The sequence below is a fragment of the Lagopus muta genome, chromosome 1 (genome assembly GCF_023343835.1).
Source record: "Lagopus muta isolate bLagMut1 chromosome 1, bLagMut1 primary, whole genome shotgun sequence".
In the NCBI taxonomy this organism is placed as follows: Eukaryota; Metazoa; Chordata; class Aves; order Galliformes; family Phasianidae; genus Lagopus; species Lagopus muta.
The window spans coordinates 164,985,749-164,998,590 of record NC_064433.1 but is presented as its reverse complement, the minus strand read 5'-3'; the positions used below and the strand labels follow the sequence as shown (position 1 = coordinate 164,998,590).

Sequence of the window (12,842 nt, the reverse complement as noted above, 5' to 3'; positions counted from 1 at the left end):
TGGGAGCATGTGATTGTATATTTCAACTGTACTTGAAGTGGAAAAAAAAGAAAAAAACCGAGCAAAGAAGTCGTGCAACAGTTAGTTCTGCTTGTTGATTTCAGGTTACCGCATGAGATTAGGATCTAGCACAGACAAAAAGGATTCAGGCCGCCTTCATGTTGATTTTGCTCAGGCAAGAGATGACTTTTATGAATGGGAATGCAAACAAAGAATGCTGGCCCGAGAAGAACGCCACAGACGTAAAATGGAAGAAGACAGACTGCGCCCTCCTTCTCCTCCAGCAATAATGCATTATTCTGAACACGAAGCTGCTTTGCTGGCTGAAAAATTGAAAGGTAAGCAGCATTTGATACTTTGCAGTGCATTATTCCTTAGGAGCAGGGGCCATCCAGACGTCAGAACATGGAAGATGATTTCTCTCTGATGTATTTCATTACTTGCCCTGTTAACCTTCCCCTAATTCCTCCGCCATTTTTATGCCAGTCATAATGATACTCATCCACCTGCTAGAAATGTAGGGTATCTGTCTATCTAGCTGTGCTTCAACAGATGGAACACAACTTATAGAAAACTACAGTGGTTTGTTGGTTTTTTGTTTTTTTTTTCTGCTCAGTTGATGTCATTGTGTGCTCTGGAAGTGTTCTCATAATAAGACAACCTGTTACAGACATCTTACATACTAAGGGCCTGATTCTTAGAATGCTTTTATTTCACCAGTGATATTTTGTTATATTACATGCATGTGACTGTCCAAATTCCTGGTTTTTCAATTGCTCTCGTGAGCTGAATTCTAACACACCCTTCAGATGCAGTGGCACAACTTATCTCTGACACACACCATCCATTCTTTCATTCCCTCTTTAGGGAATTACATGTGTAAGATAATGTATTGTTTTGTTATGCGTTTCCTTGCTTGTTTACTTCTTCTGGGTACACTCAATGACTTTCTATTTTTCAAAACTGAAGATTGCCATCTTTAAAAGTTAACATACAAATGAAGAAGCAAAGAAGTAGAAATATTCATAGTAAAGAAATAATTTAAAAAGTCAAGTAAACAACTCCTTGTACCTCTTAGACTTTGTGTTGGTTTTCATTCAGTGTTTAGCATCTGTGCTTTGCATTCTTTCCCCACGTGGTGGTCAAACACGTTACCTGCTATGTGCCAGCCAAGTCACAAGAAACTGTCATTCTTGCCACTATTTCAGAATTACCCAGATTAGATGTAAGCTATCTAGCTGTCAACATGCTGGTCTGTGTTCTAACTTTGAAAGATGTTTGGGAAGCTGCTGGAGAATGGTGCGAAGTTGTTGCGTCCTCGAAGCACGGAGCAGAGATGCACCCTACTGTCTCTTTGAGTACTGCATTGGTCACTGTTACATCAGTTGGTTGCTAGTTTGGATAACTAATATTCTGGATGCATACATGCCTCTATTAAATACCTCTCGAAATAACTGGAAGATTGTTAAAATAATGCAGATAAATTGACAGGCCAAGAGTAAAAGAAGAATGAAGCCCAAGTATAAGATTTTTTTATTTCTTACCTAGCTTCCAGTCCAGCTCCTCCAGAGCTTATACAATACAGTAGTTTTAGATTCATCTGTTCCCAGATCTGTTTTCAATAGAATATTTTAGGAGTTCATCTTTTATACGGAAGTTTTTCTTAATGTAGTAAGGCCTAGAGGTTTCCTGAGCTAAGCCAGAAAATGCAAGAAGTCTGGGCAATTTCTTCCATATGGCTAGCCATTGCTTGGGGTAAGGAAATGTGGATTTCTGCAAGATGTTTGAGATGTCTATATTTAGAAGGGGTTTTCTTTTCAGTCTGGGAAGCTTCCATGCTTAATTAAAACTTATTTCAAGCTTTTTGGGCTTTGTTTCTTTGAAGGACAGTTGATCAGAACAAATAAATACAAGAAATTGAAAATTCAAAATGGTAAGTTTATTTTATATGCATTAAAAAGCATTAAATTCCACCAGAACAACATCTTGCAGTTTTAAGAAGTTAGATAATTAACCATTACCATTTAGCAAGATTAAGGTAACCAGTTCTGTACCTGTACAGGTTGTTGGGGATGGAAAACGTGAAAACAAACCCTCCCTTCTCAATTGGTTGTCTATTGTACTAGGTTATCTAGGAAGTAAAGATGGGGTCCAGTCATTATACTTCTGAGTCCTACACTCTGCTTAATTTTTCCAATGACATCTTGGCCAGTATCTGTGAGGGTGAGAGTAGGACATTAGGGTCTTCCTTGGGCAACACAGACTCACCATGAGTACTATGTGACACCCTAAAAATAAAGGTACAACTGCACAAAAAATACATCTTTCATCGTGAGAAGGGGCAGTTCCTGTCATCACGTATTCAGAATTTACACGTGGACTTCAGTGAAACTAATGGGCAACATATTTATGTATACATACATACATTTGTATATGCACATATTTGTAAAATTTGGTGTCAATATATCTGTTCTCTGAGTGACACCATATCTGCATTGCTGCAAAGTCTAAACAATACATCCTACAGAAGAGGATGAAAATATATCTGTTCTTGACAGGATTTGCCTTGAAAGTGTGGTTGCTGAGTAGATGCCCTGCAGTTGTTTTTTTAAGTCATGACCTCCCCATGATACCTGCCTCAAAAGAGTCCTGAGCTCTGCTGCTGACTCACGAGGTAGAGCTGCAGGTCCTCAAAGTGCTGGTTTCAGCTCCTGCAGTGCCTCCAGAACTTCACCGAGCAACACTAGCTGAAAAGCATGCCAAATAGCTGAACATCTGTCATCCCAAGACGCTGCTCTGCAATCACAGATGTAGACAACTTGGTCTGAGTCCAAGGAAGTTTTGTTGTCAAAATAACCTTGGAAATTCTTGACGGCAAAGAAATGTAACAGTGAGCTGAGATGAACTAGACTTATCAGACAGTCTCCTGTTGTAGTCTTTAGATATTTATTGGTTCTGTAGCAGAAGTGACAGTATCTTTTTTCACCTTCCACAAACTGCAGAACCAGACTTAAAGAAGTCATTGTTTTTGCATACCAGACTTGGCTGGAAGTTCTCACCTTAGTATTGCCAGCATATTCCTCTATATTTCATGTGCTAAAGCCACCTGCTATGGCAGTCACTGCTGTGGAGACAAGTGGGTGATAGGGTGGAGAGGGCTCTTTTATGCTCAATGGAAACAGAAGTTCATTATAAAATTTCACCGTTAGTCTCTACAAGCATGAAGCTTCAATGAAGTAGCAGCTGGATTCTCAAAATACACTTCCTGGTGACTGGGGCTGGGAGGTGGGATACATCCATTGCATGTGAGGCCATGCACATCTGCAAAAGCCTGAGGGGTTATGACTTACTATCCGCTGTCTGCAGACTATCCCGTATCCCTTCATTTGTGGAAAGAACTTGGTTTGAACACTTGCTTTATTTTTTGTTGGATAAATTGTTGAAACTAATAATAAAGACTGTGAGTCAGTACAATTCATCACCGCTTCCCATTTTAAACTGCGTCAGACTGTGATGTTTAATGGCAGTATTTTTACTTTTCTGTTTCTTTTTTTTTCTTCTTCCTCCACTAAGGTCTTCAGGGTCCTGCAAATGCAATCCTTCATAACTATTTCCTTGATGGCAGTGAGAACATTTTCTCTGTAGCTTATAGCCAAGAGTATATTCACTTTTCTTCTCTCTAAATGTATACAGTGCTGTTTATTTCCCTATCCACCTATTACATTTTGCCATTGCCACTTTTCACTATGTGGCAGTGACATATCGCCAGCATTTTGGGGATAGGTCTCATGAATCTGAGCCAGTAGCTCTAAAAATTTAGGCCCACACTACTAACTCTCATTGATTAAATGCTTTTTGAGCTGCTCTGCATTGATAATTTGTGAGTTATGTTCTCTGTTGGTCACCGCCAGAGCCAAAAGAGGGAGAAGCCAAGGAGATGATAGTTCATAGAAAGAGGACATTTACTGCATTGGGACGATGACTTGTCACAAAATATTTTATTTAAATGTGTTTAATGCACTCCCAGACAATGCTTGCAAGCTTTCTTCATTAGTCACAGCAGATTTAGCACAAGAAGGCAAAAGAAAACTGAACCTGGATTGTCAGAATGAAATGAGCTCCAACAGTCAGACTAGGTAGGTAACATGAGGAAGCTCCTGTTCATACCAGGGCTGTGCTTATTAGTTCTAAGTCTGTGCCGTTTATTTCATGTTCGCAAGCTAGTTAGGAAAATAAAACTGCTATTATTTTGCATGAGAAGTTATTTTTTGCTAGGTTTTGTGGATTTATTTTTTTTAACTTTTAAACTAAAATGGACTTGAAGGAGAAAAAAATAAAATAGCACCAATTGTTTAAAATGCAAAGGAAATTTTGACTTTTTCAAAAGGTGCTCTTCAACTTTGCCTTTTGAGTTAAATATTCCAAAATATGACACGGGATTGCAAGTAGTTTCAATGGACTATCATATGATTGCCAAGGAATAAGTTAAAAGTAAGTGACTAATGAAAGTTCTACCTCACTTCCTGAGATCCTCCAGGCTTGGATATAAGTCTGTGTTTCTTTAATGAATTATCTCAAGAATTTCACAATGTGAAGTCTGGTAAACTGAAGTATTTTACAGTGAAATGTGACTGTAAATAGCAATTATCTACCTTTGAAGGCCTTTGAGAACAGTCCTTTCCATGCCAACAAAGCCAGCAAAATATGACGTCATTGTTCTTACATTACAAAAATGCAACCCTCTTTTCTCCTGCTTTGTTGCAGCTTTCTTGTTTTCTGCGTGTTTCATATTTTGATCCACGAGTTACGCTGTGTTATTACTACACAATGAGATGTGGCAGTAGATATTTGGGATCAAATTTGTATACTTTCTCATCTGTTTTCCTGGATGCTTCATAAATGGCAGAGGAACGTGGCATCCAGAGCATCACACAACCAGAGATAGGTGAACCTTTCATCTTCAAATGGAATGCTGTGGTTTGGGGAAAAAAAGTCATTTTTTCTGTGTGCTTATGAAATTTGTGTTTCCATGCCGAGTTTTAAACATTATGGCATTCTTAATTCGAGCATATCTCAATCATCTTCAGAAATCACTTTTTGCCTTCAAAAGTATTCCTTCAAAATACTACTACAAAGTCTGTCTTATTTGCTGCAGGTAGTTAAATAGTTCCACCATCTAATATAGACATCTCTTCATATCTCAATATACATTTTTAAACATTTTGAGAAAAAGAGAAGTACCTACAAGTCATGTACAGTACTCAGGTATTTACCTCCCTTTTAAGTACACTGTCTCTTTATGAGCACAGGAAAGTTATTCATGTGGATTTCCATTAAAAAAAATATATAATTTGAAAAATTGAGAAGCTGCTGCTTTGCCAGGCACTGTATTATCCCCTGAAGAGAGAACAGATTGGAAATTTAAATAAATAGATGGCAGTTACAGTAGAGTGAACTAACTGGGGATGCATCTTGTGCAAGATTCAGGTAACATCAAGCCTGGCAATCTCAGCCCATGCACATCGTTTGAAATATAAACAGCATTTAATTGCTTGGGAAATGGGAGGTTTCCCTGAGAGGAGAACTGTGCTGCTGTCATTCTCGGGCTCTACTTTAGAGCCAGATTTGGGCAGCGCTACCGACAGTGATTTATCCGCAGGGGCAGCTCTCACACAACACCACAGGGTGTAGCTCAGTGCCAGGCAAGTGTGGGGGGAGGCAAAGCTCCTCCTAACAAATCCAACGTGTTCCAGGTTTAATTACTGCTGAAAGGCTATGGGCCTTTTTTTAGCACAATCTTTTTTTTTATCAGTGGTATATCAAGGCAGAGACCTACAATAGACACGCTCTGAGCCTTTAGCATCAGATCTGTTTGCGTAGCCTCCTCATTTTTTAGATCATCATCTTCTTCTTCCTTCTTCCATATGCTGCTGACATCTGCTGTGGCACTGTACATCTGGCTCCAAGTGCCTCACGCAGGGGCTGTGAGCACGCATGTTACAAGGCTGGTTCTCTCTCTGGCAAAGGAGTGAAAGGTGTGTTCAGCTGTCACTGCCCTGATAACCCACTTCCCTGGGCACCTTACTCCATCAGCCCAGAAGAAATGCATTCACTATTAAGTGTATTACCAAAATCACTCTCCCCCACCTAATCTATATTGTATCAATGCAAATGTTAAGGTTTTTGTACGAACCCACTTGATTAAATGTGCAGCACTGCAAAATTGCTTGAGTTAATTACTATGAACTGGCAAATTGCAGCTTGCTGATCTGAAAGTTTGCAATGTGATTTTTCAGAAGTAGGAAGGAAACTCAGTACCTTCATAATTACTTCTTATTGGCAGTAATGGCATCTGCAGGATAAGATAATGGATCACTGTGTCTCATGCAAAACCCACCTATGGAAGAATCTTCTCTGACTGAATTTGGAAGAAGGAATTTGATGATGCAGGGGCAAGTGATTTTTTTTTTTTTTAAGATATCTTTTAGTAAATGTATATTTTTATCAATTTAGCTAGTCATTTATTATATAACAGCAAGTGTTTCTCAGGAAAAGCATACAGTTAAGGCAATTTAAGATATAGTAAGGTGGATGATTAATCTTTCTTTAAAATAACCCTTTGGCAGTAAGAATTTGTATTCCCAGATTCTCACTTATTATACAGTGCCATTGGGTTAAAAATGTTATTAATCTCAAAAGTACCAGACTGATATGTGTGGTGCATGACACAGTTATATAAAGTATTTGAGCAGGGAAGGAAAAAAATAATAAAGAAAGTGAGGTAGCAGACTGGAGAGTTGTGTTTCTAGGTCAGTGCAGGAGAAGCTTTTAAGCCCAGAGAAAAATGAGTTGGCGCTGTGGCTGAGAAGCACGTTGCTCCTGGTGTACAGAGGATCTGGTTGGACTTGCCGATGAATGGCTTTACTGCACCTTTTCTCTGACCTGATTCACCCACTTCAGCCACCCACTGGGATTTATCATTTTCTATTTTGAATTCATCACTTGCCATTGAGAAGTCTTAGTTATAGGCCAACAAAAGAAGTCAGACTAGCCTTGGTCAGACATCTTCCCATGCAGTTATATGGAGTGAAGGAGTCTCCTGGCTCGCCTCTGTCCAATTTGTGACAGCAGGACGGGGCTCAGTTTGAAATTCTGGCAGTGGGCTGTGATGAGATGGGCAGCTCCAGGATGGGAACATATCCAGATGTGAAGTTCTCAGAACAGGAGAGACATAGACCTGTTGGAGTGCATCAAGAGAAGGGCCACCAAAATAATCCAAGGGATGAAACACCTCTCCTATGAGGACAGGCTGAAAGAGGTGAGGCTGTTCAGCCTGGAGAAGAGAAGGGTCTGGGAGACCTGAGAGCAGCTTTTCAGTATCTAAAGGAGGGCTGTAAGAAAGAAAGGGACAGACTTTTTAGCAGGGCTGTTGTAATAGGACAGGGCAAAATTGTTTCAGACTAAAAAAAGGGAGATTTAGATTGTGTATAAGGAAAAAGCTTTTTATAGAAAAGGTGATAAGGCACTGGCACAGGTTGCCCAGGAAGGTGGTAGATGCCCTCATTGTCTCTGGAAACACCAAAGGTCAGGCTGGATGGGGCTCTGAGAAACCTGATTTAGCTGTAGGTGTCCCTGTTCATTGCAGGGGAGTTGGATTAGAGGAATTTTAAAAGTCTCTTCCAACTCAAAAGATGCTGTGGTACTAACAAAGCTAAAAGAAATTGGAGCCCTAGTGTTTGGCATTGCCCTAAGTAAAAATTCAGCGTATAATGTTACTCTCAAAGTTCAAAAACATAAAGCTGGATATATTTGAGATATATTTATGCATGTAAAAATATTAAGATTGGTTGAGTAGTTTCAGAGTGATGGACTAGCCTGTCTATTGGCTAAGGCCTTAGAAACCATAATCTCTGTAGTGAAAGCACATTATGGATGTGCTCAACATTGAGAGTCACAGCATTTCTGATTACTATGAATTGAGTTCTGCCCTTACACCAGGGAAACTCCATAAACTGAGAGTATCATCATTGTTTCCAATGCTTTTTCCCAATTTGCTATTTGTTAGCAATTCATGTCATAGCTTTTTTCTATAAGGAATTTGATGTCATTTGGGGTTGCTTTCAGGTGGTCAAATTGTGGGCAGAAAAATTTGTCAATATTGTCAATTTGTCAATATTGTCAAAAATTTGTCAATGGGCAAAACATTTGTCAATAAATTGTTCCTCTTTATATATAAATATCCCCTATGACAATTTCCCAGACAGCTCTAGGGATGCATTTTCTTTTCTTTATATTGCATTGCATCTAAGTTGTGAGCTAGGATTTAAGTGCCAAATATCTTCAGTTGACATAAGAGGAATTTGAAATATCTTATCTCTAGAGGCATGTGATTGAGTCTAGCAGCACCTGGAAGTCTCTAGTGACAGACACCCAGCCAGCCGTCCTCAGTAGATGGGTATATGAAAAGACACAGCATGCATCACAGCTTACAGTATAACTCGAAAACCCAACACACATACACAAATGCTGTGTAGGTGTTCTGCAGCTGCTGTGCTTGTATAATAGTTGGAATTTCTTGGACCAAATGTCGATGACTCTTGCAGAGATGGCTGTATTTGAGCAGGTCACCTCAGGCTCCTTTTGCAGCTGATTGAGGAAAGCATGCACTTTTGGGGCTCAGTTCACCTCACCTTCAAGTAGACAGCTGGAGGATAACTGATGCCCAGGAAATGTCAATTTCTTTCCATTAACTGTGCAAGGAGCCTTGGGCTACAAACTCAGAGACTGACATGAAGGAGATGGTTTCTACCTTGCTTTCTTAAAGCATGCTCTAATTTGGAGAAGAAAAGATTTAAGTGCAAGAAATAATCCACCGTGTACTCATTTTTAAGGAACAATTACATATGAAAGCATGTCTTACATAAAGGAATTTATTTTAAGAGTATGTTTTTAAACAGTGTATATTTATGTGCATCTTACCTCAAGGGAATAATTTTGAAAAGAATTAGGAGGTTTGTTTTATTTTTTTAATGAATGGCTGCAATCATGACAGTTCATGCTCTGCTTAAATTAGATTCCATTGCTGTATTTCTTCTGCTATTTATCTACTAAATAAAATATAAATGAACAATCCGGTATAAAAATCTGATTTTCCAAGTGAATCTCTGATTGCTCAGAAAGAGTCACCGCATTCTGGATGAAGAAAATTAATTCACGGTGAGTTACCTTGTGCCAGCCACTGAGCATTTGGGTTTGGAATAGAAAAATACTTCAAACTTCTCTATTTCTAAAAGGTAAAATAAGGAAATTTTGAATCAGTAGAGAAAAGATTTTACTAACTAATGTGCTCCTGTTGTGAATATATTACCCTCTGGCATTTTTTAATGCATCTTCTAATTATGTAATCAATGAAGATTCTGATGTTTACCATTGCTAGTTTTTTATTCCTGATAGTACATAGCCATGAATTAACTGTAACAGGCCCACAGACCTCTGCAGCTCTCTGGCAGGATAGTAAGTTAAAACAGGCTTTCAGCATGTCCTTTTAAATGGGCTGAATCTATCTGACAGACGGATGGCATGTTTAAGAACATCTCTTGTACATACCAACTGTTCCCAATGAAAACAAAACAAAAGGAGTAGTGTTTTCATTTCATGAAGATTCTGAAGCAAAACAACATGAGGCCATGTACTGTGGAGAGATTAAAGTAAGAAAAAGGGAAAATGGCTCTGTGGATCTGATTTTCCTGATGCAGCTCCATGAAGCATTTTTGCCCAGTTGTGCACACTGTTTCATCACTGGTGTACTTCTTCAGAGGTAGTCCCAACTTTGTTGTTTGTGTTTTGACCTAGATAGGACAGGATAATTTATTCATAATGGTACTTTGGTGTTGGGTGATAAATTACACAGAATGAAACAGGTAATGATGTCTACAAGAGAAAAGATTTGTGTCATTATTCTCTTCTCATGGCCAGCCACATCCTCAGTGTTAACATCCTCAGAATGACCTGACTCCACAGATTGTTAGAAATTGCATACTAGCATTCCCCACAGCCCTTACAGGTTATTCTTATTGACTGTTGTAATTACAATAAACATTATGTTCTAGGAATGAGTTCTTGGCTATACTGGATCTGTGACATCCAATTCCAATGCATTTCAGCAGGCTGAAGATGTTATCCAAGTTTAAAGATTTTTTGCTTGTTTGTGTGAAGAGGCTTTGCACAAGTTTCACTTATATCTTTTTTTATTATTATTATTTTGAGGCCTGTATTCAGCTAATTCACTCATCAGGGACTATTAATACATACCTGCCTTGTTTGCAGCCAGAAAAACTAGAAAGTGGAGACTAATGAAAGGGAACAATATGGAAAATAAAGATACCTGACTGTCTTTTCCTTCTCACAGACAATTATTTAATGAATGATGATGACGATTAATCACGTTAGCATAAAAAGACATCATGCAGAGATAGGATGTTATGATGCTCTTATTTTGCAAGGGTTTTTTTCAGGCATCTTGAGTGAACATGCCTATCCAGCTGTGGCAAGCAAATCCCATTGCTGTAGCTGAAAGCATGTTTTAGTTAATAAGATGCTAAAGATCAGGCAATGTAAAATCTATTCTTTGCAGAGCTGTGGGCACAGAGCGTGTCACTTGTCCTCTCTGCACTTCAGGCTCCTTGCCTTTTAGGGCAGTGATTGCTGATTGAGAATAAAAGCCCAAATCATCACTTGAGTATTAGTATTTCATTATTCTTTGCACATAGAATGCACAGTCCTACAATGTTCCACATTTCTGTATCCTCCAACACAGTTGGTCGGTTTTAATATCTTCCAATTTTCATTTTAAATGTCTTTTGGTAGGTTTTAATATTGTCCAATTTTCATTTTAAATGTCTTTTGGCTGGTCTTAATATCTTCTAGTTTTCATTTTAATTGTCTTTTGGTTATAATCACGCTACTTCTCTATACCATAACAGCATGCTTTTTCTTTCAGAAAAGTATACCTGCCATGTAAAATGCATGAAGAAATCTAAACAGCAAGGACCAGATGAGCTGTTTAAAATGATTTATTGGGAAATTGAAGTTTTATAGAATAAAAATCTATGGAAAAAGCAAGATCAAATTGCACAGAAATGCTTCCACAGGAAGACACTTTGTTGTAATAACATTTTCTTGCAGTTCAGCCTAAATTGAACTTAAAAAGAAATGTGTCTTCTTAACCCCGATGAAGCCGGAAGTGTAATGGATGCCACATTAAGAGTCTTCTGACAAAGCTGAGAGCACTGTCAGAGGAAATAAGATTACTTGGGGAGAGAGTGCATGAAATCTAACCACTAGGTTTTCTTGATCTTCTTGCAGAGACATATAACTTCATTTACCTGAATGGTAATCCAAAAGAAGTACTCCACGTATGTGTCTGGATTCATTTGGACTGCTTTAAGAAAAATATTTTAAATGAAACACAGACAAACACAAAATACAAAACAAATACAGACGCATCATCTGCTCAGAGCAGTTCCTTGTAATTAATCAGTGCTTCAAGCAGGAATTGTTCAGATTACTTATTGTTCATTAATTAAGAATGTGATGTTAGTGAAATCTGTTGACAAAAGTAGGGCTGAGCACAGGCTCCCAGACTGAGCGTTTGACCACACTGATTAATGAGGACAAATTTCATTTCTTCAGTGGATCTGGTAACATAAATGTCTCACTCTACTCTAAGGTCATTTCAAATTGCTGAACAGCTTAAGAGAGCTGTTGCAAAAGAGAGGAGTCAAGCGGTGGAAGGTGGAGGCTGCTTTTTACTGCGAGAAGGCTATTAAAATGAGCAGAAAACAGGTCCTGATGGCAGATTTCTGGACCTACCTAGGGTAGAGCTTGCTTCCTTCATCTGATAGAACAAGGGACCCAAAAGTTGCACCAAATGGTGTACCACGAGCATGATTTATAGTGATTTTAATGCAACACAGAGCAGAAAGCATGTCCTTGGAAGGGTATTTATACTTGCAGTTTAAAACCTGTGCTTTGATTGTTCTAGATGATAGCAAGTTTTCAGAGGCCATCACAGTGCTGCTAACCTGGATTGAGCGAGGCGAGGTGAATCGTCGCTCTGCAAACCAGTTCTATTCAATGGTGCAGTCTGCAAACAGCCACGTTCGCCGTCTCATGAATGAAAAGGCCGCTCATGAGCAAGAGATGGAGCAAGCCAAGGAGAGTTTTAAAAATGCCTTAACAGGGATCCTGACTCAATGTAAGTAACTTCTTTTTGTCCAGTGGTGTTGTAGTGATGGTGGTGGTGGTGGTAGTGGTTTTTTTTGTTTGTTTGTTTGTTTGCTTGGGGGTAAGTAGTTGCAATGCAGTCATATTCTACTTCATATCCTATTTCATACTCTATGGCAATTTGGAGGAACAAGGACCATTCCTAAGAGCTTATTTCTCAAGGTGAGCAAAGTTTCAGTAGTTCTTTTATTAACAGACAAAAACGTGCTCTATGCATAATGTCTACAGTTACGTAGACCTAACACTTCAGGAACAAACCAGACAGAAGCCTTGCTGCTCTAAAAAAAGACTGTGCCTTTGTGAAGTGATTTGTAACCTGTGAGATGCAGCTAGTTAACTAGGCCAGTTACAGAATAGAGGACAATTAGGTTATATTTTTAGCCTGGATTTAGGGAAAAGGCAATAGGATTCAGCAACTTTTAGGAATATATTCACAGTGTACCAGGCCACTCCCACAGTAGAAGAATTTGCTGTGCTGCTTCTGGCATCAGGACTACTCAGCTGATACAATGCCAGTATTAATTTGGCAGATAAACGGTCTTAAATATTTAGTGCTG

The 12,842-nt window shown here is 38.8% G+C and overlaps 1 protein-coding gene across 13 annotated transcripts in view; it reads left to right on the top strand.

The window, feature by feature from the left end:
- Positions 1 to 12,842, top strand: part of ENOX1 (ecto-NOX disulfide-thiol exchanger 1) — a 366,745-nt gene that overhangs the window by 273,344 nt on the left and 80,559 nt on the right. For all 13 annotated transcript variants that reach the window (XM_048926238.1, XM_048968963.1, XM_048925786.1 and 10 more), the window contains 2 exons: positions 105 to 338; positions 12,044 to 12,256. In XM_048926238.1, coding sequence (XP_048782195.1) covers positions 105 to 338; positions 12,044 to 12,256 — 447 coding nt within the window. The remainder of the gene's footprint in view (positions 1 to 104; positions 339 to 12,043; positions 12,257 to 12,842) is intronic.